This window comes from Salmo salar, chromosome ssa20 (assembly GCF_905237065.1).
Source record: "Salmo salar chromosome ssa20, Ssal_v3.1, whole genome shotgun sequence".
In the NCBI taxonomy this organism is placed as follows: domain Eukaryota; kingdom Metazoa; phylum Chordata; class Actinopteri; order Salmoniformes; family Salmonidae; genus Salmo; species Salmo salar.
In genome coordinates this window covers 17772210-17799926 of record NC_059461.1, presented here as the reverse complement: position 1 = coordinate 17799926, position 27717 = coordinate 17772210, and the positions used below count along the sequence as shown (strand labels likewise).

At 42.6% G+C, this 27717-nt stretch overlaps 1 protein-coding gene across 1 annotated transcript; it reads left to right on the top strand.

The window, feature by feature from the left end:
• The first annotated feature begins 46 nt into the window (after window positions 1-46).
• LOC106580030 (solute carrier family 2, facilitated glucose transporter member 8) lies at window positions 47-20051 on the top strand. The gene is made up of 10 exons (XM_014160587.2): window positions 47-415; window positions 13437-13599; window positions 13795-14001; window positions 14230-14329; window positions 16089-16300; window positions 17211-17360; window positions 17592-17700; window positions 17976-18143; window positions 18400-18545; window positions 18921-20051. The coding sequence occupies exons 1-10, from the start codon at window positions 321-323 to the stop codon at window positions 19086-19088; spliced, it is 1518 nt and encodes a 505-aa protein (XP_014016062.1). The 5' UTR covers window positions 47-320; the 3' UTR covers window positions 19089-20051.
• The last annotated feature ends 7666 nt before the right edge of the window (window positions 20052-27717 follow it).

The window sequence follows — 27717 nt, the reverse complement described above, 5'->3', positions numbered from 1 at the left end:
AACGGAACCGGAAATATGAATTTATGGCGAGAATGCGAATCAGCTGATTCTGTAAAAGCATATGACCCAATTTGACAATAACCGTCCGGTCTGTCAGTTGACAACAGTGAAACGGATATATTTTGCTTACAAAAATATTAATATCATCATTATGATTTTCAGAATTTCCTGATAATGTTCTTGTTGAATTGAGGGTTTGTAGTCACTCGTGCGGAGGTTTTCCTTTCGCGAAGAGTTTTTGGCAAAGATTTTCTCTGGCTCTGCATGTCCAGCATTCATGGTCTTTGTTTTTAAAGTGACCGCAAACAACAGGACAAAACATGATGGAAATCCAAAATCATGAATCAAGACGATTGCTTGATGCAGAATATGGAGAAGAGACAGGAGTGAGGTCGGAGCAGGACGAATATCTTGAGTAAGTTTGTGTTATGATTATGGCAAGAAAAGTTTTAACCCAATATCTTTGGTGGCCCTATACCACCCAGCATGATCAAATCAAACTTTATTTGTCACATGCGCCGAATACAACAGGTGTAGACCATACCGGGAAATGCTTACTTACAAGTCCTTAGCCAATAATGCAGTTCAAGAAAGATTTAAGAGAATATTAAAGAAATAAACTAAAGTCAAACATTATAAAAAAGTAACACAAATAAATAACAATAACGAGGCTATATACAAGGGGTACCGGTACCGAGTCAATGTGCGGGGGGGCTACGTTACATGTTTGTCGAGGCAATTTGTACATGTAGGTAGGGGTAAAGTGACTATGCATGGATACTAAATAGCGAGTAGCAGCAGTGTAAAAACAAATGAGTTGGGGGTTCAATGTAAATAGTCTGGGTGGCCATTTGATTAATTGTTCAGCAGTGTTATGGCTTGGGGGTAGAAGCTGTTAAGGAGTCTTTTGGTTCTAGACTTGGCGCTCTGGCACCGCATGCCGTGCGGTAGCAGAGAGAACAGTTTATGACTTGGGTGACTGGAGTCTTTGGCAATTCTTTGGGCTTCCATCTGACACTGCCTAGTATATAGGTCCTGGGTGGCAGGAAGCTTTGCCCCAGTGATGTACTGGGCCACATGCACTACCCTCTGTAGTGCCTTATGGTCAGATGCCGAGCAGTTGCCATATCAAGCGGTGATGCAATCGGTCAGGATGTTCTCAATGGTGCAGCTGTAGAACTTTTTGAAGATCTGGGGACACATGCCAAATCTTTTCAGTCTCCTGAGGGGGAAAAGGTGTTGTCATGCCCTCTTCACGACTGTCTTGGTATGTTTGGACCATGATAGTTTGTTTGTGATGTGGACACCAAGGAACTTGAAACTCCCAACCCACTCCACTACAGCCCCGTCGATGTTAATGGGGGCCTGTTCGGCCCGCTTTTTCCTGCAGTCCACGATCAGCTCCTTTGTCTTGCTCACATTGAGGGAGAGGTTGTTGTCCTGGCACCACACTGCCAGGTCTCTGACCTCCTCCCTATAGGCTGTCTCATCGTTGTTGGTAATCAGACCTACCACTGTTGTGTTGTCAGCAAACTTAATGATGGTGTTGGAGTTGTTTGCCCACACAGTCGTGGGTGGACAGGGAGTATAGGAGGGGACTAAGTACACACCCCTGAGGGTCCCCAGTGTTGAGGATCAGCATTGCAGATGTGTTGTTGCCCAGTGGCGGTTCTAGACCATTTCAACTGGGGGGGCCAAGCTGGGGCCAGTTACATTAGACGTTATTGTTGTCATATCGTTTTATTCACTGCATTGCAGGTATTAGCAGGCAAAAGACCATGTTCATAATCATTCAACAATTTATTTGCATTGCCAGTATAATTTTAATTTGCATTACATATTCAGTATCAGGTAACATCAACTGTATTCTCAGATTTTTTTGTGGTTTTTTGCAAAAAGATCAAATTCATCTAGACTCAAGGCCTTTGCCCTCCTTGACTCAATACTTATTAATACACCTAAATGGCTTAATCTGTCATCTGACATTGTGGACCTGAGATACGTTTTCACCAGCTTTAGTGCAGAAAAACTCAGTTCACAAGAAGCAGTACTAACAGGGATTGAAACACCTATCTGGCACAGTTTAAAGAGCTCAAAGAAAACTTCTTTATAAGGCTCAATGAATAATGCCAGCTCTACTACACTGGAGGGTCTCTGCATGCCACTCTGTATTCTCCTTTCTAAAAGTCTTCTGAACTGATGTAGTTCATGCCCCAAGTCCTCAATATCTGATTCATACATTCTAGCAAATGGAAACAGGGACTTCTCTTTGAGAAACACATCACTTGTAGGGTTTAGAGTTTGGATGCCATTCATTATGTCACAGTTTTTGCTAGGGAACCTTCTGTTAAACTCATTGAGCATATGATCTAAAACAGGGTAGAAAAGGGTTGTACGAAAACTGCCTTTTTCTTGTACTGAATCTGACCTCTGACCCACTGTACTGAGTACACTGTCTCCATTCAATTGAGACCTTAGCTTTTTTGGTCGTTTTGCAGGGGGGTGTATTGCAGTATCACATTGCTCAGCTGTGTTCAGCACTTCATTCCATCGGTCGTCAAAAAATGACTCATCCCTGTAGTCATTCAAAGTTTGAACTGAGGCTTCAACTAAATCAACAGTCTTTGACAGGTCAAGTGACTGTAGCATATCTGATAGAAATCTTGCTTCTCCAAACACTTTATGGAGTGTAACAAGGCACACAATGAATTGTAAATCTATCTGTGCAAGCAGACCTCGTGCCTGAACAGATCTGTCACCATTGTGTTCTTGGACTATGTCTTGCAGGACTTGCTTAATGGCAGGTAATCTATCCATAATAGTATGTATAGTCATATATTGACATGCCCAGCGAGTGTCACTTAGTCTCCGAAGCTCTCTAGGTGCACCTGGGTACATCTCTTTTTGTATGCTAAGCCATTTTTGATGCACATATGACCCAGATGTGAAGATGAAAAGTATTTTCTAGTAAGGAGAACTGTCCTACCTCAGGGACAGCTTTGACTGAATCCACTAAAACTAAGTTTAGACAGTGTGCACTGCAGTGGATGTAAAAGGCATGCTTTGCTTGTTCTTTAATGCCTGCCTGGACGCCTGAATGCTTGCCAGTCATACGGAAGCACCGTCATATGCTTGGCCTACTAGGTTGTTTTTGTATTCAAAGACCATGACTTTCTAAAATGTGTATGATTTTGTCAGTAAGCCCTGCTGCATCTAGTTGATCAGCCGATTCAAAGTGGAGAAAGCTCTCATGGACAGCTCCTCTGAGATAGTACCTGAGTACTAGAGATATCTGCTCCTTTTTTTTGGTACATCTTTTGTTTCGTCTGCCATTATGCTAAAGACCTCACTGTCTTTCACTTCTTCTATCATTTTTGTTGGAACCATGTCTGACAAACAACTCAGAACCTCATTCTGAATCCCTTTGCTTGTATATTTTGCATTATGAATGGAAGTCAACCTTTTTTTCACTGTTGTGTCATGCTTAGCTATTGTTTCTAGGATTGCCATGAAGTTCCCTTTATCTGACACCGCAGACTCATCGTGTCCTCTTTGTGCAATGTTTTGTGTGGCTGTAAGTAGTAGTACTTCTATTGTTTTAATATAGTCCCGATTTTCTTGAACCTGTTTGTTGTGTTCCTTGTTTAGGGCATTTACCAGTGTTACATTACTTCTTACAGCTTTCTGATAGTCTCTCCATGTAATCATTGCTTGTTTGTGCCGCTCAGACCTTGCATGAATTGCAAATCCCCCCTCTTTGTAAGTTGCCTTCTTCCAGTTGTTAAAACCCAATTGTCAATCAAATACAGTCTCTGAGACTTTGGGAGGGCTAAAATGCCTGCAGGCGTAACAAAGCACAGTCTGATTTTTTTGAATATTCAAGCCATGGTACCAGGCCGCCTTGAAGCTCCTCCTCCGGTCCCCCATCAGAGTTCTTGGGTATATGTTCATCATTGGCTGCACCGGTGGTTCCTCCCGGGATTTGCTGGGACTTACTGTGCCCATTCACTGTGCCCAAACTGACTAATTGCACTGCTTTACAAGTAACCAAAGATTTATTCAACATCACAAACCTGATGGTTCACTGCTTGTGGACGCACGAGGCTCCTCTGTTGGTGTCTCACTCTCAGCCTCTACCTCAGCCTCAGTCTCTCCATCTGTCTCACTTTCCTGCTCTACTATGCCTTCACTCTGTCTCTCCAATGGACAAGTCTTCCTGCTCTCTCTCTGCAGCCTCTCTGCTCTCTCTACACGTGAACCATCTGGCTCTGTCTCACTGTCTGCCTTGTCTTTTCTTTGGTAGAAGGACATGATGTCCTTCTTTCTCTTCATTTTGGTGAAAACTAAAGAGCAAAAGCAATGGGGACCACGCTTATTAATTCATTTACTTAAAATAACTGACTTGCTAGGTAACTACCCTTTGTCTAACCGTTTTACGTTACAGTGCGTTTTACGGAGTGTGGTTTAAGTAAAAACACTCAGCACCATGAGTTTGTTGATCATATATTTTATCCTTTTTCATACTGCAACAAAGTAACAAACGTGGTCCATTCAGTTGCAGAGTGAAGTGTTTAGTCCCAGGGTCCTTAACTTAGTGATGAGCTTTGTGGGCACTATGGTGTTGAACACAGAGCTGTAATCAATGAACAGCATTCTCATATACAGTGGGGCAATAAAGTATTTAGTCAGCCACCAATTGTGCAAGTTCTCCCACTTAAAAAGATGAGAGAGGCCTGTAATTTTCATCATAGGTACACGTCAACTATGACAGACAAAATGAGAAAGAAAATCCTGAAAATCACATTGTAGGATTTTTTATGAATTTATTTGCAAATTATGGTGGAAAATAAGTATTTGGTCACCTACAAACAAGCAAGATTTCTGGCTCTCACAGACCTGTAACTTCTTCTTTAAGAGGCTCCTCTGTCCTCCACTTGTTACCTGTATTAATGGCACCTGAACTTGTTATCAGTATAAAAGACACCTGTCCACAACCTCAAACAGTCACACTCCAAACTCCACTATGGCCAAGACCAAAGAGCTGTCAAAGGACACCAGAAACAAAATTGTAGACCTGCACCAGGCTGGGAAGACTGAATCTGCAATAGGTAAGCAGCTTGGTTTGAAGAAATCAACTGTGGGAGCAATTATTAGGAAATGGAAGACATACAAGACCACTGATAATCTCCCTCGATCTGGGGCTCCACGCAAGATCTCACCCCGTGGGGTCAAAATGATCACAAGAACGGTGAGCAAAAATCCCAGAGCACACGGGGGGACCTAGTGAATGACCTGCAGAGAGCTGGGACCAAAGTAACAAAGCCTACCATCAGTAACACACTACGCCGCCAGGGACTCAAATCCTGCAGTGCCAGACGTGTCCCCCTGCTTAAGCCAGTACATGTCCAGGCCCGTCTGAAGTTTGCTAGAGAGCATTTGGATGATCCAGAAGAGGATTGGGAGAATGTCATATGGTCAGATGAAACCAAAATATAACATTTTGGTAAAAACTCAACTCGTCGTGTTTGGAGGACAAAGAATGCCGAGTTGCATCCAAATAACACCATACCTACTGTGAAGCATGGGGGTGGAAACATCATGCTTTGGGGCTGTTTTTCTGCAAAGGGACCAGGACGACTAATCCGTGTAAAGGAAAGAATGAATGGGGCCATGTATCGTTAGATTTTGAGTGAAAACCTCCTTCCATCAGCAAGGGCATTGAAGATGAAACGTGGCTGGGTCTTTCAGCATGACAATGATCCCAAACACACCGCCCCGGCCAACGAAGGAGTGGCTTCGTAAGAAGCATTTCAAGGTCCTGGAGTGGCCTAGCCAGTCTCCAGATCTCAACCTCATAGAAAATCTTTGGAGGGAGTTGAAAGTCTGTGTTGACCAGCGACAGCCCCAAAACATCACTGCTCTAGAGGAGATCTGCATGGAGGAATGGGCCAAAATACCAGCAACAGTGTGTGAAAACCTTGTGAAGACTTACAGAAAACGTTTGACCTGTGTCATTGCCAACAAAGGGTATATAACAAAGTATTGAGAAACTTTTGTTATTGACCAAATACTTATTTTCCACCATAATTTGCAAATAAATTCATTAAAAATCCTACAATGTGATTTTCTGGATTTTTTTTCTTCTCATTTTGTCTGTCATAGTTGACGTGTACCTATGACACAAATTACAGGCCTCTGTCATCTTTTTAAGTGGGAGAACTTGCACAATTGGTGGCTGACTAAATACTTTTTTGCCCCATTGTAGGTGTTCCTTTTGTCCAAGTGGGAATGGGCAGTGTGGAGTGCGATTTGAGATTGTGTCATCTGTGGATCTGTTTGGGCGGTATGGGGAATGGGTCTAGGGTTTCTGGGATGATGGTGTTGATGTGAGCCATGACCAGCCTTTCAAAGCACTTCATGGCTACCGTCGTGAGTGCTACGGGGCGGTAATCATTTAGCAGGTTACATTCGCTTCCTTGTGCACAGGGACTATGGTGGTCTGCTTAAAACATGTAGGTATTACAGACTCAGTCAGGGAGAGGTTGAAAATGTCAGTGAAGACACTTAGCAGTTGGTCCGCGCATGCTTTGAGTACACATCTTGGCAATCCGTCTGGCCCCGTGGCTTTGTGAATGTTGACCTGTTTAAAGGTCTTTCTCACATCGGTTACTGAGAGCGTTATCATACAGTCGTCCGGAACAGCTGGTGCTCTCATGAATGCTTCAGTGTTGCGAGCATAAAAGGCATTTAGCTCGTCTGGTAGGCTCGCATCACTGGGCAGCTCACGGCTGGGTTTCACTTTGTAGTCCGGAATTTTTTCAAGCCCTGCCACATCCGACAAGCGCCAAAGCCGGTGTAATGGGATGCAATCTTAATCCTGTATTGACGCTTTGCCAGTTTGATGGTTCGTCTTAGGGCGTAGCAGGATTTCTTAAAAGCGTCCAGATTAGTGTCCCGCTCCTTGAAAGCGGCAGCTTTAGCCTGATGCGGAGGTTGCCTGTATCCATGGCTTTTGGTTGGGACATGTACTTACGATCACTGTGGGGACAATGTCGTCAATGCACTTATTGATGAAGCCGATGACTGAGGTGGTATACTCTTCAATGCCATTGGATGAATCCCGGAACACATTCCAGTCTGTGCTAGCAAAACAGTCCCGTAGCATCTGCATCATCAAACCACTTCTGTATTGAGCAAGTCACTGGTACTTCCTGCTTTAGTTTTTGCTTGTAACCAGGAATCAGAATGATATAATTATGGTCAGATTTGCCAAATGGAGGGAGAGCTTTTTATGAGTCTCTGTGGAGTAAAGGTGGTCTAGAGTTTATTTATTTTTTTCCCCTCTGGTTGCACATGTGACATGCTGGTAGAAATGAGGTCGAACGGATTTAAGTTTGCCCGCATTAAAGTCCCCGGCCACTAGGAGCACCACTGCTGGATGAGCATTTTCTTTTTTGCTTATGGCCTTATACAGCTGGTTGAGTGCAGTCTTAATGCCAGCATCGGTTTGTGGTGGTAAATAGACGGCTATTAATAATAGTGCGGTCTACAGCTTATCATAAGGTATTCTACCTCAGGCAAGCAATACCTCGAGACTTCTTTAATATTAGACATCGTGCACCAGCTGTTATAGACAAATAGACACACACCCCCACCCCTAGCTTCTCTGTCCTGCCGATGCATGGAAAATCCCGGCAGCTCTATATTATGTGTTGTGGTTCAGCCACGACTCGGTGAAACATAAGATATTACTATTTTTAATGTCCCATTGGTAGAATAGTCTTGATCGTATATTATCCATTTTGTTTTCCAATGATTGCACGTTGGCCAATAGAACAGATGGTAGTGGAGGTTTACTCACTCACCTACAAATTCTCAGAAGGCAGCCCGACCTCCACCCCCTTTTTTTCACCGTCTTTCCTTTAGGAAAATGATGGGGTTTTGGGCCCGTTCCTGAGAAAGCAGTATATTCTTTGCGTCGGACTCGTTAAAGAAAAAAATCTTTGTCCAGTTCGAGGTGAGTAATCGCTGTTCTGATGTCCAGAAGTTATTTCTGGTCAAGAGACAGTAGCAGCAACATTATGTACAAAATAAGTAAAAAAATACAAACAATGCAAAAAAAGGACAAAATAGCACATATGGTTAGGAGCCCGTAAAACGGCAGCCATCCCCTCTGGCGCCATTTCCATGCTGCGGTCAAGTGAGCCAACACCAATGATGTACACTACTCAGCGGCTAGTTTATTAGGTACACCACCACCTTCACGAAAGTGGTTCGCTCTTACTGACAGTGAATCACTTGGCTGTGGCGTTCTATATAAAGCAACCAGAAGGCATCGAGGCATTCACTTACTTACTGTTCGATTGACCGTTAGAATGGGCAAAATGAGTGACATAAGCAATTTTGAGCGTGGTATGATCGTCCCTGCCAGGCGCATCGGTTCCAGTATCTCAGAAATGGCCGGCCTCCTGGGCTTTTCATTAGTGATGCACCGATATTACATTTTTGGCCGATACCGATATCCAATATTTTCCTTGCCAAAAAAACAGATACCGATATTTAACATTTTAGCGGCCTTGTAAGCATAGTACAGTTAAATAGTTAACACACACACACACACACATGGACGCCGCGGTCTAAGGCACTGCATCTCACTGCAAGAGGAGTCACTACTGTCCCTGGTTCGAATCCAGGCTGTATCACATCCGGCCGTGATTGGGAGTCCCATAGGGCAGCGCACAATTGGCCCAGCGTTGTCCGAGTTTGGCTGGGGTTGGCCATCATTGTAAATAAGAATTTGTTCTTAACTGACTTGCCTAGTTAAAGAAAGGTTACGCGCACACACACACACACAAACACCACACTGACCAAAAAGTTATTTTGTTGGCATTTTTACGTATGTCCCCATTACCAGTAAAACATAATCAAAACCTATTTCTTTTACTTACTTTCTGTGCTGTTTCATTTGTTCAGTCGTTTCATTCTCAACCAGGATTTGTAAGGAACGCCGTTTGGGTCTTTGCGTGTAAAAAATATACTATTTGACGTGTCATATAATACTATTTGACCAATCAAGACCTGAATATGACTGCATTTAACGCGTTCATTAATTTACGTAGTTATTACACATTGATTACACTGTCACTTGTATTTCATATGTCACAACGATTCATCGATACGTATGCTATGATGCTGGTAAAGTTGCAAACAATGTTCTTCCCCAAAAACATAGCAAAACAACAATCTGTTTCAGTAGCTATAGTTAGCTAGCTATGGCCCCATCCTGCCTGGTGTCAATGGTACTTGTTTCCATGCCCCGAAAAACATTCAAACTTCCTAGTAGTTAGCCATTGAGAGTACTTTCACATTTTAAGCATTTCTATCCAAAACCAACATTATGGGTGATATTTTAGTCACTCAAAGTGCTATTTTACATGGGGAAAGAGTGACCTGTTTGGGAACTTTTTTTTTTTTTAACTATTCCTCCATACATGATCTTTCCAGATCTTTGATATCCTTCATCTGCACTTATGGACTCCTCTCTTCAATTCAAACTACAGATTTTAAATGGGGATAAAGTCCAGAGACTCAATCAATCAAATTTATTTATGAAGTCCTTTTTACATCATTTTTACATCAGCAGTTGTCACAAAGTGCTTATACAGAAACCCAGCCTAACACCCCAAATAACAAGCAATGCAGATATAGAAGCACAGTGTTTAGGAAAAACTCCATAGAAAGACAGGAACCTAGGATAAAAACCTAGAGGAACCAGGCTCTGTAGGGTGGCCAGTCCTCTTCTGGCTGTGCCGGGTGGAGATTATAAGAGTACATGGCCAGGTCGTTCTTCAAGATGTTCATACATGACCAGCATGGTCAAATAATAATCACGGTGGTTATAGAAGGTGCAACAGGTCAACACGTCAGGAGTAGGGCTGGGCGATATGGCAAACAAATTATATACACTGCTCAAAAAAATAAAGGGAACACTTAAACAACACAATGTAACTCCAAGTCAATCACACTTCTGTGAAATCAAACTGTCCACTTAGGAAGCAACACTGATTGGCAATACATTTCACATGCTGTTGTGCAAATGGATTAGACAACAGGTGGAAATTATAGGCAATTAGCAAGACACCCCCAATAAAGGAGTGGTTCTGCAGGTGGTGACCACAGACCACTTATCAGTTCCTATGCTTCCTGGCTGATGTTTTGGTCACTTTTGAATGCTGGCGGTGCTTTCACTCTAGTGGTAGCATGAGACGGAGTCTACAACCCACACAAGTGGCTCAGGTAGGGCAGCTCATCCAGGATGGCACATCAATGCGAGCTGTGGCAAGAAGGTTTGCTGTGTCTGTCAGCGTAGTGTCCAGAGCATGGAGGCGCTACCAGGAGACAGGCCAGTACATCAGGAGACGTGGAGGAGGCCGTAGGAGGGCAACAACCCAGCAGCAGGACCGCTACCTCCACCTTTGTGCAAGGAGGAGCAGGAGAAGCACTGCCAGAGCCCTGCAAAATGACCTCCAGCAGGCCACAAATGTGCATGTGTCTGCTCAAACGGTCAGAAACAGACTCCATGAGGATGGTATGAGGGCCCGACGTCCACAGGTGGGGGTTGTGCTTACAGCCCAACACCGTGCAGGACGTTTGGCATTTGCCAGAGAACACCAAGATTGGCAAATTCGCCACTGGCGCCCTGTGCTCTTCACAGATGAAAGCAGGTTCACACTGAGCACGTGACAGACGTGACAGAGTCTGGAGACGCCGTGGAGAACGTTCTGCTGCCTGCAACATCCTCCAGCATGACCGGTTTGGCGGTGGGTCAGTCATGGTGTGGGGTGGCATTTCTTTGGGGGGCCGCACAGCCCTCCATGTGCTCGCCAGAGGTAGCCTGACTGCCATTAGGTACCGAGATGAGATCCTCAGACCCCTTGTGAGACCATATGCTGGTGCGGTTGGCCCTGGGTTCCTCCTAATGCAAGACAATGCTAGACCTCATGTGGCTGGAGTGTGTCAGCAGTTCCTGCAAGAGGAAGGCATTGATGCTATGGACTGGCCCACCCGTTCCCCAGACCTGAATCCAACTGAGCACATCTGGGACATCATGTCTCGCTCCATCCACCAACGCCATGTTGCACCACAGACTGTCCAGGAGTTGGCGGATGCTTTAGTCCAGGTCTGGGAGGAGATCCCTCAGGAGACCATCCGCCGCCTCATCAGCAGCATGCCCAGGTGTTGTAGGGAGGTCATACAGGCACGTGGAGGCCACACACACTACTGAGCCTCATTTTGACTTGTTTTAAGGACATTACATCAAAGTTGGATCAGCCTGTAGTGTGGTTTTCCACTTTAATTTTGAGTGTGACTCCAAATCCAGACCTCCATGGGTTGATAAATTGGATTTCCATTATTTTTGTGTGATTTAGTTGTCAGCACATTCAACTATGTAAAGAAAAAAGTATTTAATAAGATTATTTCTTTCATTCAGATCTAGGATGTGTTGTTTAAGTGTTCCCTTTATTTTTTTGAGCAGTATATATTTAGTGAAAACAATAGTGGTCCTAGAATGGAACACTGAAACGTACCATTGATTTGTCAGAGGACAAACCATCCACAGAGGTTAGCTGATGTCTTTCCAACAGATAAGATCTAAACCAGGCAAGAACTTGTCAGTGTAGACCAATTAAGGTTTCCAATCTCTCCAAAAGAATGTGGTGATCGATGGTGTCGAAAGCGGCACTATGGTCTAGGAGCACGAGGACAGAAGCAGGGCCTTGGTCTTATGCCATTAAAAGATAATTTACCACCTTTACGGGTGCGGTTTCAGTACTATGGATAGGTCTAAAACCAGACTGTTGCGTTTTGTAAACTTGATTTGTCTTCAGGAAGGCAGTGAGTTGCTGAGCAACAGCTTTTTCCCAAAGATTTGAGAGGAATGGGAGATTTGATGTAGGCCATTTTTATTTATTATTATTTTATTTTTCGAGTGGTCAAGGTTTGTCTTATTCAGGAGAGGCTTTATTACTGCCACTTTTAGTGAGTTTGGTACACATCCGGAGGATAGGGAGCTGTTTATTACACAGAGTTACACAAATTATGAGCATAAGAACATCAGAAGCCTTTTGAAATCCCCTATACTAATTTCTGGTGGAAAAATACATTGTTTTCACCTCCTCCATTCCTGCTCTACAGCACCACAGGGTTTCATGTTTTTCAAGCTATAACATATGAAATGATCTGACGTTAATGACAATTCTTTAAAAATATTGTAATTAAGTCAGTCAGTAAATATATCATATTCAAGCACAAATTATATCTTTCTTACATGATTCTGTATTTAGAAAGCAAGCATATAACGTCACAGGAAGGGTATAGCTGGCTCAAACGTGTGTGTCTGTGTCTGTGTCTGTCTGTGCTCTTAGATCAGGAGTGAGGGCTGGTTCAGGTGTGTCTCCCCTGAGCCAACACCTTCTCCGTTTTCCCTCCTCTCCATCCCCTCCCTCGCTTTTCTCCTGTCATCTGCCTCATCCCTCTCTCCTGTGTCCTCGCCTCATAGTTCCCCTGGGAACCCTGGAAGGGAGACAGAGACGGAACTGTTCCTAACATTAACCTCTCCCAAGGGGCAAGTATTGAAATGAACACCATTCAAGAGGCTGCATAGAGTTGGTGTGTGTCAGCTCCTTTTAAGATATGGCATAATATTGTCACTTTGTGGTATGCAATGGTCATCATACTGGATTAATTATCTACTGGTGACACGCAACAACAACAAAAAAGTCTACCAGACATTTTCACTGTGGATTTCTTAGGAGTCATCAAAGTACACTTTAATAAAAGTACTTAAAATAATGCTTAAGATAAAGAATGTGGGAATAGATCAAGTAAAATGTAGTTATTTAACACTTTAAAAAAATGTATAATCTCTCTCTAATGGAAAACCCATCAAGCTCACTTAGATCATAGGTTTGTGTTTGGATGTCATGGCTGTAAACACTTCTTGCTTTCACAATTTAATATTTGCTAAACAGCACCCCCCGGTAGGCTACTGCAGCCTCACTCTACCCGTGATAAAGTCATTTTCGATAAGGCGCGAAACTGAAATATACTATTTGGTATGATTTTTGTGGAATATTGAATGTGTGCTTCAAACTGTTTGCTTGGAATGATTTGTAGCTGTCGTCTCCAAATGTGCATCCGACTCAGTTTCTCTACCAGAAAACAAGCGACACCGGTAAAGTCTTGTGTATTCGAGCACCCAAATTCAGGGGGATGGCTTGACTGCGAGTGTCTGCTTACTTGACAGCAGTAGCATACTGTAGTTCTTTAATAAAAACATGGTCTAGTTTTGTTGGGTTGGTGAAGTCTTGAATGTAAATAGTGTTGTTACAATAAAGCTGATTTTTGTAACCCCACCTGTTCTATATTTTCAACAGCAAGGTGAAGAATGGAAAGCTGTACCTCGCCACTTTTGCAGCAGTCCTTGGCCCCCTGAGTTTTGGGTTCGTGTTAGGGTACAGTTCCCCTGCCATCCCTGAACTAAGCACAATCACTGACCCGAGATTACAACTAGACAAAGAAGAGGCTTCCTGGTTTGGGGTAAGATAACATTCTTGTCATGGGGCCCTGATTTCCCCCCCTCATAACCCAACCAGGATAAGCTTTGGATCATTGTCATGCTATAACACGGACTCAGTTTTTTTTCCTGGTCAGGTCAGGGCCCTAATCATTCCTGAGTAGATTAAAGTGGACATTATCCATTTCATTGACTCTGTTCTTTTTTCTGTTTTGCAGTCTATCGTGACGATAGGAGCTGCTATAGGGGGTCTACTCGGAGGTTGGATGGTGGACAAGATCGGGAGGAAGCTGAGTCTTATGTTCTGCTCCATACCTTATATCTTTGGTTTTACTATCATCATTGCTGCTCAGAATATCTGGATGCTGTATCTTGGAAGGGTCCTCACAGGACTGGCAAGTGGGGTTACGTCACTAGTGGTCCCAGTAAGTACCTTGGAATGTTTACTCTGATGCTATCTGCTTAAATTGATCAAGATTGATGACTAAGATGCATGACTGTATGAATGAATGCATGCATTCTAATTAGTATATATCCTCATATATTCCTATTTTACGCTGTACCTCTGTTTTATTGCTTCTAGCAATATGTCATGCTGCATACTCTTCCTGTGTGAACATCGTTTATCACTTTTCTCTTCCTCTGTGCTCTAGCTGTACATCTCAGAGATGGCCCATGAGCGTGTCCGTGGGGCAATGGGCTCCTGTGTTCAACTCATGGTGGTCACAGGAATCATGGGAGTATATATAGCAGGTACGCCACAGATGTCCATTTGTTGGCAACATTTGGATGTTATGATTTATTGGTTTGAATCTCATGAGAAATTCTATATGCCGTTTGTATACTGTATCTGGTCAGCAGACAGGATTTGACAAGCATCTGACCATGTCATTAAGGGTTTGTCAGTGTTGTACAATTTTATGACAGAGGTTACAACAGTAGTCATACGGGTAGAGGTAAATGTTTTAATGATGTGGGTGTTTTGTTCAAGGTACAAACCACCATCAAAAGCTATTCAGCTGCAATCGGTATTGTCATGTGATTATCATCACCAGGCATGATCAAGATTCCACCCTACTAACTGAGAGTGCTCTCATTTTTGCCGGCCTCACAAGCCACCGCTATGCCTAATCTAGTTACCGACATACCATGCGTGTTTCTCCATTTACTTCCTCAATAAACAGTACCATTGCAGGAGAGGTTGGCTGTTTTGTCTCCATCGTCTCTAGTATTTGGAGGCAATGGTCTTTGGCTGAGGAATGTTGAAAGGAAGAAACGTTTCATTAACTCATTGCCTGTATATGCTCTTCTAAATATGAATTTCAATTTAATCAACCGGGGTGATGGATTTGCCTAGTACGAACCATCCTGATCTTGTTCGTGCTAGGCTAGTGATGGATACTAATAATCAACATTCTGCATTTTCATTGTTCATGTTCTGGAGTTACCTTATTTTTTTTATACATAAAATTACGTAATATCAACAACACAGCTGTGGAATCCAGAACTTAGTTTTTTCACACGGAATGACTCTACTAGGGTCATTGCACTACTGCCTTCGCACATTCCATACTCTACTGTCTCTCTGCTTCCAGTGACCCGCTCCTACAGGTTCATGCTCTACAACATCCGTAGAGTACGACCCTACCTCACACAGGAAGCGGCGCAGGTCCTAGTCCAGGCACTTGTCATCTCACGTCTGGACTACTGCAACTCTATTTTGGCTGGGTGCCATGAAACCCCTGCTATTTATCTAGAATGCTGCAGCCTGCCTGGCGTTCAACCTTCCCATGTCACTCCGCTCCTCCGCACCCTCCACTGGTTTCCAATCGAAGCTCACATCCACTACAAGACCATGGTACTTGACTACAGAGTAGCAAGAGGAACTGCCCATCCCTACCTTCAAGCTATGCTCAATCCCTACACCCCAACCCGAGCACTCCATTCTTCCACCTTTGGTCTCATGGCCCTCCCACCCCTACGGGAGAGCAGCTCCCAGTCAGCCCAGTCCACGGTCTTCTCTGTCCTGGTACCCCAATGTTGAGTTTATTTTATTTTTGAGTTTATTTTATTTTTACAGGGACAGTGCACATTAATCAACGTTTCAGTAAAAGTGCCGGTTTTAGCCAGCCGGCTAATTTTCAACCGCAGTCCCTGTTGGAACCAGCTTTCCCCTGAAGCTAGGACAGCAAGTCCCTGCCAATCTTCCTGAAAACCCTACCTCTTCAAAGAGTCTTAAATAATCCCTCCATCACCCTCCCTCCTCGCACCCCCTACTCACCCCACCTTTCATGAACTAACACTCGCACTTGACTTCCCCCCCCTTTACTAGCTCTGACTTTGCTGATAGCTACTTTATTGAGGAAAATGTACTTACTATGACTGAGATATGTGTTTGTCCCACCTATGTGTTTGTCCCACCTACATGCAGCTATCTTAAGATGAATGCACTAACTGTAAGTTGCTCTAGATAAGGGCGTCTGCTAAATGACTTAAATGTAGATTTTCCCAGGGATGTCACTGGACTGGCGCTGGCTAGCGATCTGCTGCTCCATCCCTCCCACCCTGATGATGGTGTTCATGTGTTTCATGCCTGAGACACCCAGGTTCCTGCTGTCTCAGGGTAAACAAAGGGAAGCTGAGGAGGCACTGCGCTTTCTGAGGGGGCCAGACGCCCCTGCAGAGTGGGAGTGTGCCCGCATCGAGGATGCTTCTGACGACCAGGTGAGCTTTGCGTATTCCCTAGTAATCATGAAGTATAAGACTTGCTTTAAGAAAGGCATTATGCCATTTCACAATGTATGAGACAAAGGTATTTTTTATTAAAAAAATGTATTTCACCTTTATTTAACCAGGTAGGCAAGTTGAGAACAAGTTCTCATTTACAATTGCGACCTGGCCAAGATAAAGCAAAGCAGTTCGACACATACAACAACACAGAGTTACACATGGAGTAAAACAAACATACAGTCAATAATACAGTAGAAAAATAAGTCTATATACAAGGTGAGATAAGGGAGGTAAAGGCAAAAAAAGGCCATGGTGGCAAAGTATATACTATATAGCAAGTAAAACACTGGAATGGTAGATTTGTAGTGGAAGAAAGTGCAAAGTAGAAATAGAAATAATGGGGTGCAAAGGAGCTAAATAAATACAGTAGGGGAAGAGGTAGTTGTTTGGGCTAAATTATAGATGGGCTATGTGCAGTGATCTGTGAGCTGCTCTGACAGCTGGTGCTTAAAGCTAGTGAGGGAGATAAGTGTTTCCAGTTTCAGAGATTTTTGTAGTTCGTTCAAGTCATTGGCAGCAGAGAACTAGAATAATACTCAGGTAGGGAGAGAGAGTCGCACATCTGTGTTGCTCTGTTCCTTCTGATTTGGTTAAGTCTTACCATTTTTATCGTGGGACCTCTCTTCACTTGCACGGTTATGTGTCTGAGTAAGTATATTTAGGTCAGCCCCACTTGTGTAGGGAACCAGAGCAGAGAGAAACTTGACAGAGCTGAGAAACGGTTGTCCTCTATGTTGTGGATTTAGTCTGAGAAGAATCTGGAACAAAGAAGCATGCTAACACATCTGAACCATGTTAATTAGCATTAGAGGGTGTGATGACTGTGTGCTTTGTGTTAAACCAGGGAGGTAGTTTTGGGATGGCTGATCTTAAGGACCCTGGAGTATACAAGCCCCTTGGAGTGGGCATCATGTTGATGCTCTTCCAGCAGCTCACCGGTATTAACGCCATCATGTTCTATGCTGAGACTATCTTTGAGAAGGCCCATTTTAAGGTAAGAATTGTTAAGTGTTATCGGTATTTTAGCAGCTGGACCGACCAATGCTTTATTTATTGTAATCTTTTATGATTCAGTTTGTTTTAAGATTCATTGGTTTGATGTATTTTAAACTCATTACTATTCATAAGCTGTAATGTGATTATCTAAGTACTATAGATACTATGAATATTGACATACCATTGAGGTTATATGTAATAAAATGACAGGTGATTATTTGTTTTTCAGAACAGCGATGTTGCTACGGTGGTAGTAGCAGCAACCCAGGTAGTATTCACTGCAGTAGCAGCATTGGTCATGGACCGCGCCGGAAGGAAGCTTCTCCTCATCGTCTCTGGTGCTTATGTCTCACAAACGTGTGTGTCTGTCACTGTCTGCGTGTTATCAGTTACTTATCTTTCTTCCTCCACTGATTTTATAATGAATCAATCGAATCCTTTTTGGCAATCCCTCTCCAAAATTGTAGGGCTGAAATAAGGCACTGTCAAGCTTAACATCAAATTACCACACCCATCACCCAAACTGGGCCCCAACTACCTGAAAATCCATGTTCAATTGTGAAAATAAATGTCCTTTGTCTCTCTCTCTTCCTCCCTCTCTTTCTCTATTAAGGAGTTTTTATGTGTCTAAGCACTGCTGCCTTTGGTGTCTACTTCAAGTTGTCCAGTGAAAACCATGGTAACTCCTCAGGACTCTGCCTAGTAGAGAGTCCCCTTGCCCAGAACCCTGCGGCTGATCTGTCATGGCTCGCACTGTCCAGCATGGGCTTCTTCATCACAGGTGAACCCCACTCTTAAATTGTGACTATTGGGACCCAGCAAACTATCCTGGCTAGATAAAAACAAATTGAAATTAATTGTCTGCATTGCCTAGTAATGTTTCTTTTAGTGTATAGTTGGTTTAGTCACCTGTAAATTATTCCATGTGTTTTGAACTTACTATCAACCGTATAGCCATTTTTATATTTTAAGTTCAGATCTGACATTTTGCTTAGTGTGAAACTTATTCTAATCATCATACCTTGTGGTCAATTCAGGTTTCTCTCTTGGTTGGGGTCCCATCCCCTGGCTGGTGATGTCAGAGATCTTTCCCACGCGAGTAAAGGGGTTTGCCAGCTCTGTTTGTGTCCTCACCAACTGGGGCTCTGCCTTCATCATCACCAAGACCTTCCAGAACCTGATGGTGAGCTGGTGTTGATTTTGGGCATCCTATATGGCAGATGTGGGGGATAAAGAGATGTTGAGCGGGCAGATAAAGAGGGCTTGTGAGGAAGCCATTTTGCAGTTGTGGTTTTACTGGTTCGCATTTTCTTAGCCAAGCAGAGACACAAATGTCTATATGTGAACTTTAACAGCCTTTTTATTACAGATATACAAACATTGCTATGTATACAGATAGACACTTAATGCGCTGAACAAAGAAGTTTACTCTGCAGTTCATGTGTAGTGTCAGTCAATACATTTTAGAGGATCCGCTCAGAGGTCTATAAGGTAATACTGGTAACTGTAAGGATGTATTTGGGTATTGTAATAACAATCCATGATAAATGTATTTCAGGACCTTCTAACCAGTGCTGGAACCTTCTGGCTGTTCTCTGGGTGTTGTGCGCTCAACATAGTCTTCACCATCATCTTTGTCCCGGAGACCAAAGGCAAGACTCTAGAGCAGATCCAGGCACGTTTCAAAGGGACTCCAGAACAATTAAGCTACAATAGACAAACTTAACGCCAAATATAACCTCAACAGGGACAGAAGTACAGTTTGGAGGGTCTCATGATACCTTGTGATTGATAGTTCTCTGGATGATCCTTTAAGATGGGATAATCTATCACTTTCTCTTACTTGAAAAAGTATAATGGTTGTGGCTGAGTATTATGCTCTACTCTGACTTAGTAGCGGGTCCTGCAGTCTGGGTTTTTGGCCTGTTGGGCATCCTGAATGAATGCTGGACCTCTTAAACAACCTTTTTAATGGTACTTTTACAAAAGAAAATTCACTGGAGTAATTAAATTCACACATTCAAAAAATATTTATGAACCCGAGATATTTGTACATTTTACTTATAGATAATAATAACAACGATTACACAAACATAATGAAACACTTTTTGTATGTATTATTTTTTCCAATACACAAACGGTTATTGCATTATTCAAATGTGAGAACACAAATGTTTTGGCCCATAATGATAATTGAATAGTTCCAAAATAATATTTTGTTGTTGGCTGATTTTAATGTTCTGTTTATACCATGTGGGTATACTATGGGTTACTGATGCACTTGTAATACAGGTAAAGCTTTTAAAAACGAATGCACTGAGCACATCTACACAACACTGACACTTTCTATACAGGTGAACCTTTAAACATAAAGCACCAGGAGAAACAGGAACTGTAGTATGTTTTTAAATACATGTCGTTTTGATAACTCAAGTTGTACATTTGTAAGTGTGCACTAATGTCCTCTTGGAATTATAATTGTTCATGTATTTTCAAATAGTTATGTTAATAATCACTTTTCCACCTTTATAAAAAAAAATGTCATTTTGTTAAGAATGGTTGTGTGAATACAGTTTAAAGTATCAGTGTACACTGTAATATAATTGACAGTGCCAAACATTGGAACTCAAAGTGGTACACTAGTGAATGGTCATAATATCGTGTTAATAAAAGAGATTTGTCTATATCATATTAGCACCTCATTTTTTTCCTTGCGTATTCTATTAGTTTTTTTTTCCTGAATGGTTCTAGGGGTTATGGTGTTGTTCAGTGGGCCCTCTTAACTACAAGATTTTACTGAGTTACAGTTCATATAAGGAAATTGGGCAATTAAAAATTGTTTATGTAACCTTTTTTAACAGGGCAGACACATTAAGACCTAGGTCTCTTTTACAAATGTGCCCTGTATATACAACATAAATATACACGTGATACCCAATATACACTGACAAAAATATAAATGCAACATGTAAACTGTTGGTTTCATGAGCTGAAATGAAAGATCCCAGACATTTTACATATGCACAAAAGGCTTAATACTTTAAAATGATGTGCACAAATTTGTTTACATGCATGTTAGTGAGCATTACTCCTTTGCCAAGATAATCCATCCACCTGACAGGTGTGGCATATTAAGAAGCTGTTTAAACAGCATGATCATTACACAGGTGCACCTTGTGCTGGAAACAAAAGGCCACTCAAATGTGTAGTTATGTCACAACACGATGCCAAAGATGTCTCAAGTTTTGAGGGAGCATGCAATTGGCATGCTGACTGCAGAAATGTCCACCAGAGCTGTTGCCAGAGAATTGAATGTTAATTTCTCTACCATAAGCCGCCTCTATTGTTGTTTTAGAGAATTTGGCAGTATATACAACCAGTCTCATAACCCCAGACCACATGTACTATGTCGTCTGGGCGAGAGGTTTGCTGACATCAGTGTTGTGAACAGAGTACCCCATAGTGGCAATGGGGTTATGGTATGGGCAGGCATAAGCTACGGACAACGAACACAATTGCATTTTATCAATGTCAATTTGAATTGATGGAGATAACGTGAGATCCTGAGGCCCATTGTCGTGCCATTCATCCGTCGCCATCACATGTTTCAGCATGATAATGCACAGCCCCTCATGTTGCAAGGATCTGTACACAATTCCTGGAAGCTGAAAATGTCCCAGGTCTTCCATGGCCTGCATACTCACCAGACATGTCACCCATTGAGCATTTTTGGGATGCTCTGGTTTGATGTGCGATGTGTGACATTGTGTTCCAGTTCCCGCTAATGTTCAGCAACTTCACACGGCGATTGAAGAGAAGTGGGACAACATTCCACAGGCCACAATCAACAGCCTGATAAAGTCTATGCAAAGGAGATGTGTCACGCTGCATGACACTATGACCAATAGATGCATAGCTGTATTTCCAGTCATGTGAAATCCATAGATTAGTAAAAGGCACATGACAGCCCTCTTGGATTCTCTGGTCTGATGAAACTATGACTGAACTCTTTGGCCTGAATGCCACGCGTCATGTTTGGAGAAAACCTGGCACCATCCCTACTGTGAAGCGTGGTGGCAGCATCATGCTGTGGGGATGTTTTTCAACGGCAAGGACTGGGAGACTAGTCAGGATTGAGGAAAAGATGAACGGAGCAAAGTGCAGCGAGATCCTTGATGAAAACCTGCTCCAGAGTGCTCAGGACCTCAGACTGGGCCAAAGTTTCACGTTCCAACAGAACAATGACCCTAAGCACACAGCCAAGACAACGCAGGAGTGGCTTCGGGACAAGTAGGATACAAGCAAAGAGAATACAAACATATAATGGATTCAACCACAACTCCATTGGCTGTATTTTAGGCTAGTGGCAAGTCCCCAAAATGTTTTAGATACCCCTACCCGAGGTATAATTAAACAATAAGGCACGAGGAGGTATGGTATATGGCCATTTATACCACGGCTAACGGAATAATGACTGGCTGGAGAGGGGTTGGCCACAAGCTCATGTAACCCAATATTGCAAGCTCTGATATTGCTCAAATTTGGAATACAAGTTGTCCGTTGTCTGCCTAAAATACACAAATAAACAGCATTAAGATATCTTCATTATCTTGGAAATATAGACCTGTAAACAGACAGATACAATAGGCGGAAATATCAGCTTTAAGTATTTATGATGAACGTTAACCAGTACTGCATGGTCCTGCCTAACAAAAATGCATACAGTTAGACATGCTTTTTGATGTTTTGGCTATTGTATTGGTCTCTAAGGAAAACAAGTGGGCTCCGACATCGAAATGACCTTTTTCGGGGTCCAAGGTTCCTTAAAGAATTTTGTATCTTTAGCCCCTAGTCTTTCAATTAAATCATCACAGATTATGTCAGAAGAATTTTCTATCCCAATGATAACTAACAATCAATAAGCTTTGACTAATCCCCAAGGTTTGTAAGACACTGGGTTAAGAATAATTAGGCAAAGACTCAGCTTCTGCAAAAGGTTCGTACAGTTTATTCAGAGAACGTTCTGAAGTCCATTATACAAAGACATTCATTTTATGCTTGTTTATTTTATATAATGTTATTCTGTCTTTGAAAGTGTTTCATAAGAGTCTTGGTACATTATATCTAGGGAATGCCACTGCCATGCCTCTGTTGTGTTTGAATAGCCCAAGCCAACTAGTTTTTCAATGTACGTTCATGTTTTAATCTCATTCACACACTTACAGCATATAAACAATGGGCAATTCCACAAAATATAATAAAAAGCCTTTCACAACAGAAGCACATAGCAGCGTAACCAAGTTACAGGTAACCAACCGTAATACAACAGTCAGCTACTCTAGTAGCAGATATGCACAGCCCTCTTTTCCACACTAAAATTAAATATGCAATGTCTTTCAGGTGACCAGGACATGAGTCTGTCCTAACCGGATGAGGAGACAAAGTAGCCAGTGGTGGTATTTGTATTTATTAGGATCCCCATTGGCTGCTGCCAAGGCATACTCTTCCTGGGGTCCAGACAAGATTAAAACAATTACATCACAAAAATAAAACAATACATCATTCAACAAATTATTACACCACTACATTACAAAATGTGTTATACAACAATATTACTACCATGACAAGGCGAGACCCAGATGCAGACACAGGAAGCAGATGGTTGGAGTCTTACAATGTTTATTAATCCAAAGGGGTAGGCAAGAGAATGGTTGTGGACAGGTAAAAAGGTCAAACCAGATCAGAGAGACCTTATAGTGAAATGCTTACTTACAAGCCCCTAACCAACAGTGCAGTTTCAAAAAATATGGATAAGAATACGAGATAAAAGTAACAAGTAATTAAACAGCAGCAGTAAAAAAACAAAAAAACAATATATACAAGGGGGGGCCGGTACAGAGTCAATGTGCTGGGGCACCGGTTAGTTGAGGTAGTATTAATTGAGGTAGTTCATTAAAGTGACTATGCATAGACGACAGAGAGTGGCAGTGGTGAGGGGAGGGGCGGGGGGCAATGCGAATAGCCTGGGTAGCCATTTGACTAGATGTTCAGGAGTCTTATGGCTTGGGGGTAGAAGCTGTTTAGAAGCCTCTTGGACCTAGACTTGGCGCTCCGGTACCGCTTGCCGTGTGGCGAGAACAGTTAGGGCCTTCCTCTGACATTGCCTGGTGTAGAGGTCCTGGATGGCAGGAAGCTTCGCACTACCCTCTGTAGTGCCTTGCGGTCAGAGGCTGAGCAGCTGCCATACCAGGCAGTGATGCAACCAGTCAGGATGCTCTCGATGGTGCAGCTGTAGAACCTTTTGAGGATCTGAGGACCCATGCCAAATCCTTTCAGTCTACTGATGGGGAATAGGTTAAGTCGTGCCCGCTTCACAACTGTCATGGTGTGCTTGGACCATGTTAGTTTGTTGGTGATGTGGACACCAAGGAACTTGAGGCTCTCAACCTGCTCCACTGCAGCCCCGTCGATGAGAATGGGGGCGTGTTCGGTCTTCTTTTTCCTGTAATCCACAATCATCTCCTTTGTCTTGATCACCTTGAGGGAGAGGTTGTTGTCCTGGCACCACACGGCCAGGTCTCTGACCTCCTCCCTATAGGCTGTCTCGTTGTTGTCGGTGATCAGGCCTACCACTGTTGTGTCATCGGCAAATTTAATGATGGTGTTGGAGTCGTGCCTGGCCTTGCAGTCATGAGTGAACAAGGAGTACAGGAGGGGACTGAGCATGCACCCCTGAGGGGCCCCTGTGTTGAGGATCAGCGTGGTGGATGTGTTGTTACCTACCCTTACCACCTGGGGGTGGACCATCAAGAAGTCCAGGATCCAATTGTAGAGGGAAGAGTTTAGTCCCAGGCTGTCTCGTTGTTGTCTCATCAATAAGCTAAGGACCTTAGCTTATTGATGAGCTTTGAGGGCACTATGGTGTTGAACGCTGAGCTGTAGTCAGTGAATAGCATTCTCACATAGGTGTTTATTTTGTCCAAGTGGGAAAGGGCAGTGTGGAGTGCAATAGAGAATGTATCACCTGTGGATATGTTGGGGCGGTATGCAAATTGGAGTGTGTTTAGGGTTTCTGGGATGATGGTGTTGTGAGCCATGACTAGCCTTTCAAAGCACTTCATGGCTACCGATGTGAGTGCTACGGGTCGATAGTCATTTAGGCAGGTTACCTTAGTACAGCTGGTGCTCTCATGTATGTTTCAGTGCTATTTGCCTCGAAGAGAGCATAGAAGTAGTTTAGCTCGTCTGGTGCTTCCTGCTTTCATTTTTGCTTGTAAGCAGAAATCAGGAGGATGGAATTATGGTCAGATTTGCCAAATGGAGGGTGAGGGAGAGCTTTGTATGCATCTCTATGTGTGGAGTATAGGTGGTCCAGAGTTATTTTCTCTCTGGTTGCACATTTAACATGCTCATATAAATTTGGTTAAACTGATTTAAGTTTCTCTGCATTAAAGTCCCCGGCTACTAAGAGCGCCGCCTTTGGGTGAGCATTTTCATGTTTGCTTATGGTGGAATACACCTCATTCAATGCTATCTTAGTGCCAGCCTCTGACAGTGATGGTATGTAATCAGCTACAAAGAATATAGATGAAAATTCTCTGTAGGTAATGTGGTCTGCAGCTTATTATGAGAAACTCTACCTCAGGTGAGCAATAGCTCGAGACTTCCTTAAATATCGTGCACCAGCTGTTGTTTAAAAAAATACATAGACCGCCGCCCCTTGTCTTACCAGACGCCGGCTGTTCTATCCTGCCGGTACATCGTATAACCAGCCAGCTGTATGTTGATATTGTCATTGTTCAGCCACAACTCCGTGAAGCGTAAGATGTTACAGTCTTTAATGTCCCGTTGATAGTTTAATCTTCCCAATAACTCGTCCATTTTATTGTTTAAAGATTACATGTTTGCTAGCAGAATTTAGGGGAGTGGGGGATTATTCGATCGCCTCCGACTTCTCAGAAGGCAGCCTGCCCTCTGGCCTCTCTTTCTCCGCCTCCTCTTTGCGCAGATCACTGGGGTCGGGGCCTGTTCCCAAGGGAGCCGTTAATCCTCCGCCTCGGGCTCGTCAGAGTCGTGAAAGAAGAAAAAGGATTCTGCTAGTCCGCGGTGAGTAATCGCAGCCCTGATGTCTAGAAGTTATTTTCAGTCATAAGAGATGGTAGCGGCAACATTATGTACAAAAAGAGTAAAAAAATAAGTTACAAACAACGCAGATAAACGAACAAAAAAACACAATCAGTTGGGGGCAAGTAAAACGTCTGCCTTCTGCTCCGGCGCCATCTTACTTGTCTGGTTGTGAAGGAAAGTCTGTGAAAGGGCTGTCACAAACAGACTTGCCTTCAGATGCCTAATTGGCCTGTGTGTGAAGTTTTTTATGTTGAATATGGCAAAAGTCCTGCAGGTCATGTCCTACATTTTTCTTTATATTTCTTTTGGAAGTCGGGTAGGAGGATAATTTGGCCGATATTAACTGTGGGTGGTTGGCATTGATTAGGGACTGGTCCATCAGGAGATGTGGAGAGTGACAGAACCTGTAAGGGTGACTTAGAGGTTAGCTAGAGCAGTGGTTCTCAAACCTCTTCTCTGGGACTTCCAGAGGTTTCTAACTCACCTGATTCACCTAGTCAAGGGCTTGATGATTTGTTGACAATTATATCAGCTGTGCTTTGAGAGAAATGTTCTCATGATGCAGAAATGTTGCGATTTAGGGAGGGTCTTGATTTTACTTGCAGCATAGGGTCGATTTGGAGCTTTCTCAAACTTAGGATGTTGATTATTTAAGTGATAATGCCAGAGGAGACGGTGTTTGTAGGATATATTGGTATGGGTGTTGTTAAGCCCGAGATGAAGTCCTGTCCTCAACTTATATCCTCCAAACACCAGCTTCTCGGGCATTATCCCTTTTATACAACAGGTTACCAACATATTCAAATAATGATTGACATATTTTCATTAAAAATGTTATTTTGTTGAATTTATTCATACTATTTCATCCTTCCACAAGATATAGTCCCGACACAAATCTAAGGTTTCTGGAGACGTCCTAGTCATTCAGTCTTTTTGTTCTGTATCTATGGACGCGACCCAGACATTCATTCTAAGTGTTCCATTGGCATACTGGCTGGCAACGTTCTTATCCCTTGCTTGTTAGCTAGCCAACTACGGCTAACTTACAGTCATGTCAAATAGTGCAGTTAGAATAACAGCAAGGACACTGTTGTTCAGGGGAGTATATATATTTTATGTATATATCCATAAAAATGATGCCAGCTGATTCATGATTTCGACTGGCTGAGAAACACTGCCTGCCTGTCTGTCTGTCTCTTCCTGACTCCCAACACATTCATTACTATAGGACAGCTGGAGATCAAATTTGAATATTGAAGCAATGTTGCAAATGTCTGAGAGACAGACCGCAAGGTTTATACAAATCTCTGCTGTTAGAAATGTGAGATAATGTCTAGAGGCTTTTTATAGTGGAGATCAAGTTTATAAATTGCCTGGCTGGGCTGATGCGACAGTGGATTGTGCAGTCAGATGGAAAAGAGTAAATAGGCATTTTAATGTCATAGATTTAGCTTGGTGGTAACTTGTGGAATAGACACCGGCCGGAATGCGGTTTTAACTAATCAGCATTCAGGATTAGAGCCATCCTTTGCAACTCAATAGTTTCTATATCCATTTGTGATGCTACAGTATATAGGTTACTTTTGTGAATGTGCTTTTTTATGTGTACAGATAGACAAAATGTAATGGCTCCTGTTAAGACACAAAGAGTTTGTTTTCCTATGTGTAGTGCAGTGCATATGGCTAAGTCCATCTGAATGTATAGATGTGTGTGTGAAAAAGTAATTGCCTTGTTTCTCACAAATGTATCTTAGAACCTTCAATATTGGTACGCTAATGTTTGTTGCTGTAAACTGAGATGCTAATACACTTCATTTTCAAATTTCTTGTGAAACCAGTTGCTTGAAAGCTGTTTTGAAATTGTTCTTGAATATTTCAAATTTCTGGTTATTTTGTTTATTTTCTCATTTTCAAGGTGAATCTATTTTCTCTCAAAGGGAGGAGAGTTTTGGGAGTTTTGTTTGATGTTAAATACTCTGTATTTTATGAGGCAGTGATCTCTGATCATCTTTAATATTCATCTGACTGACTTGATCAAACTACATCTGAAGTTGACATTGACCAATCCAATCAGATTAACAGACTATTTTATGCCTGTTGAAATGTTGAATTAATCTGTGATGTTTCTCTGTGCTTTGCTTTTACAAGAAGAATGGAGCATTCCTTTATAGCTTGCTTGCAGGGAAGGTGTTACCTAGGCACATTTGCATGTCTAAAGAATGACAATG

Bases quoted from the DNA above. Each gene is read 5' to 3' on its own strand.
- LOC106580030 (XM_014160587.2), top strand. From the start codon at position 321: ATGATGGAAATCCAAAATCATGAATCAAGACGATTGCTTGATGCAGAA. The intron at 416-13,436 runs GTAAGTTTGTGT...TATTTTCAACAG, and splicing joins GAGCAGGACGAATATCTTGA to CAAGGTGAAGAATGGAAAGC. The intron at 18,144-18,399 runs GTGAACCCCACT...TGGTCAATTCAG, and splicing joins CATGGGCTTCTTCATCACAG to GTTTCTCTCTTGGTTGGGGT.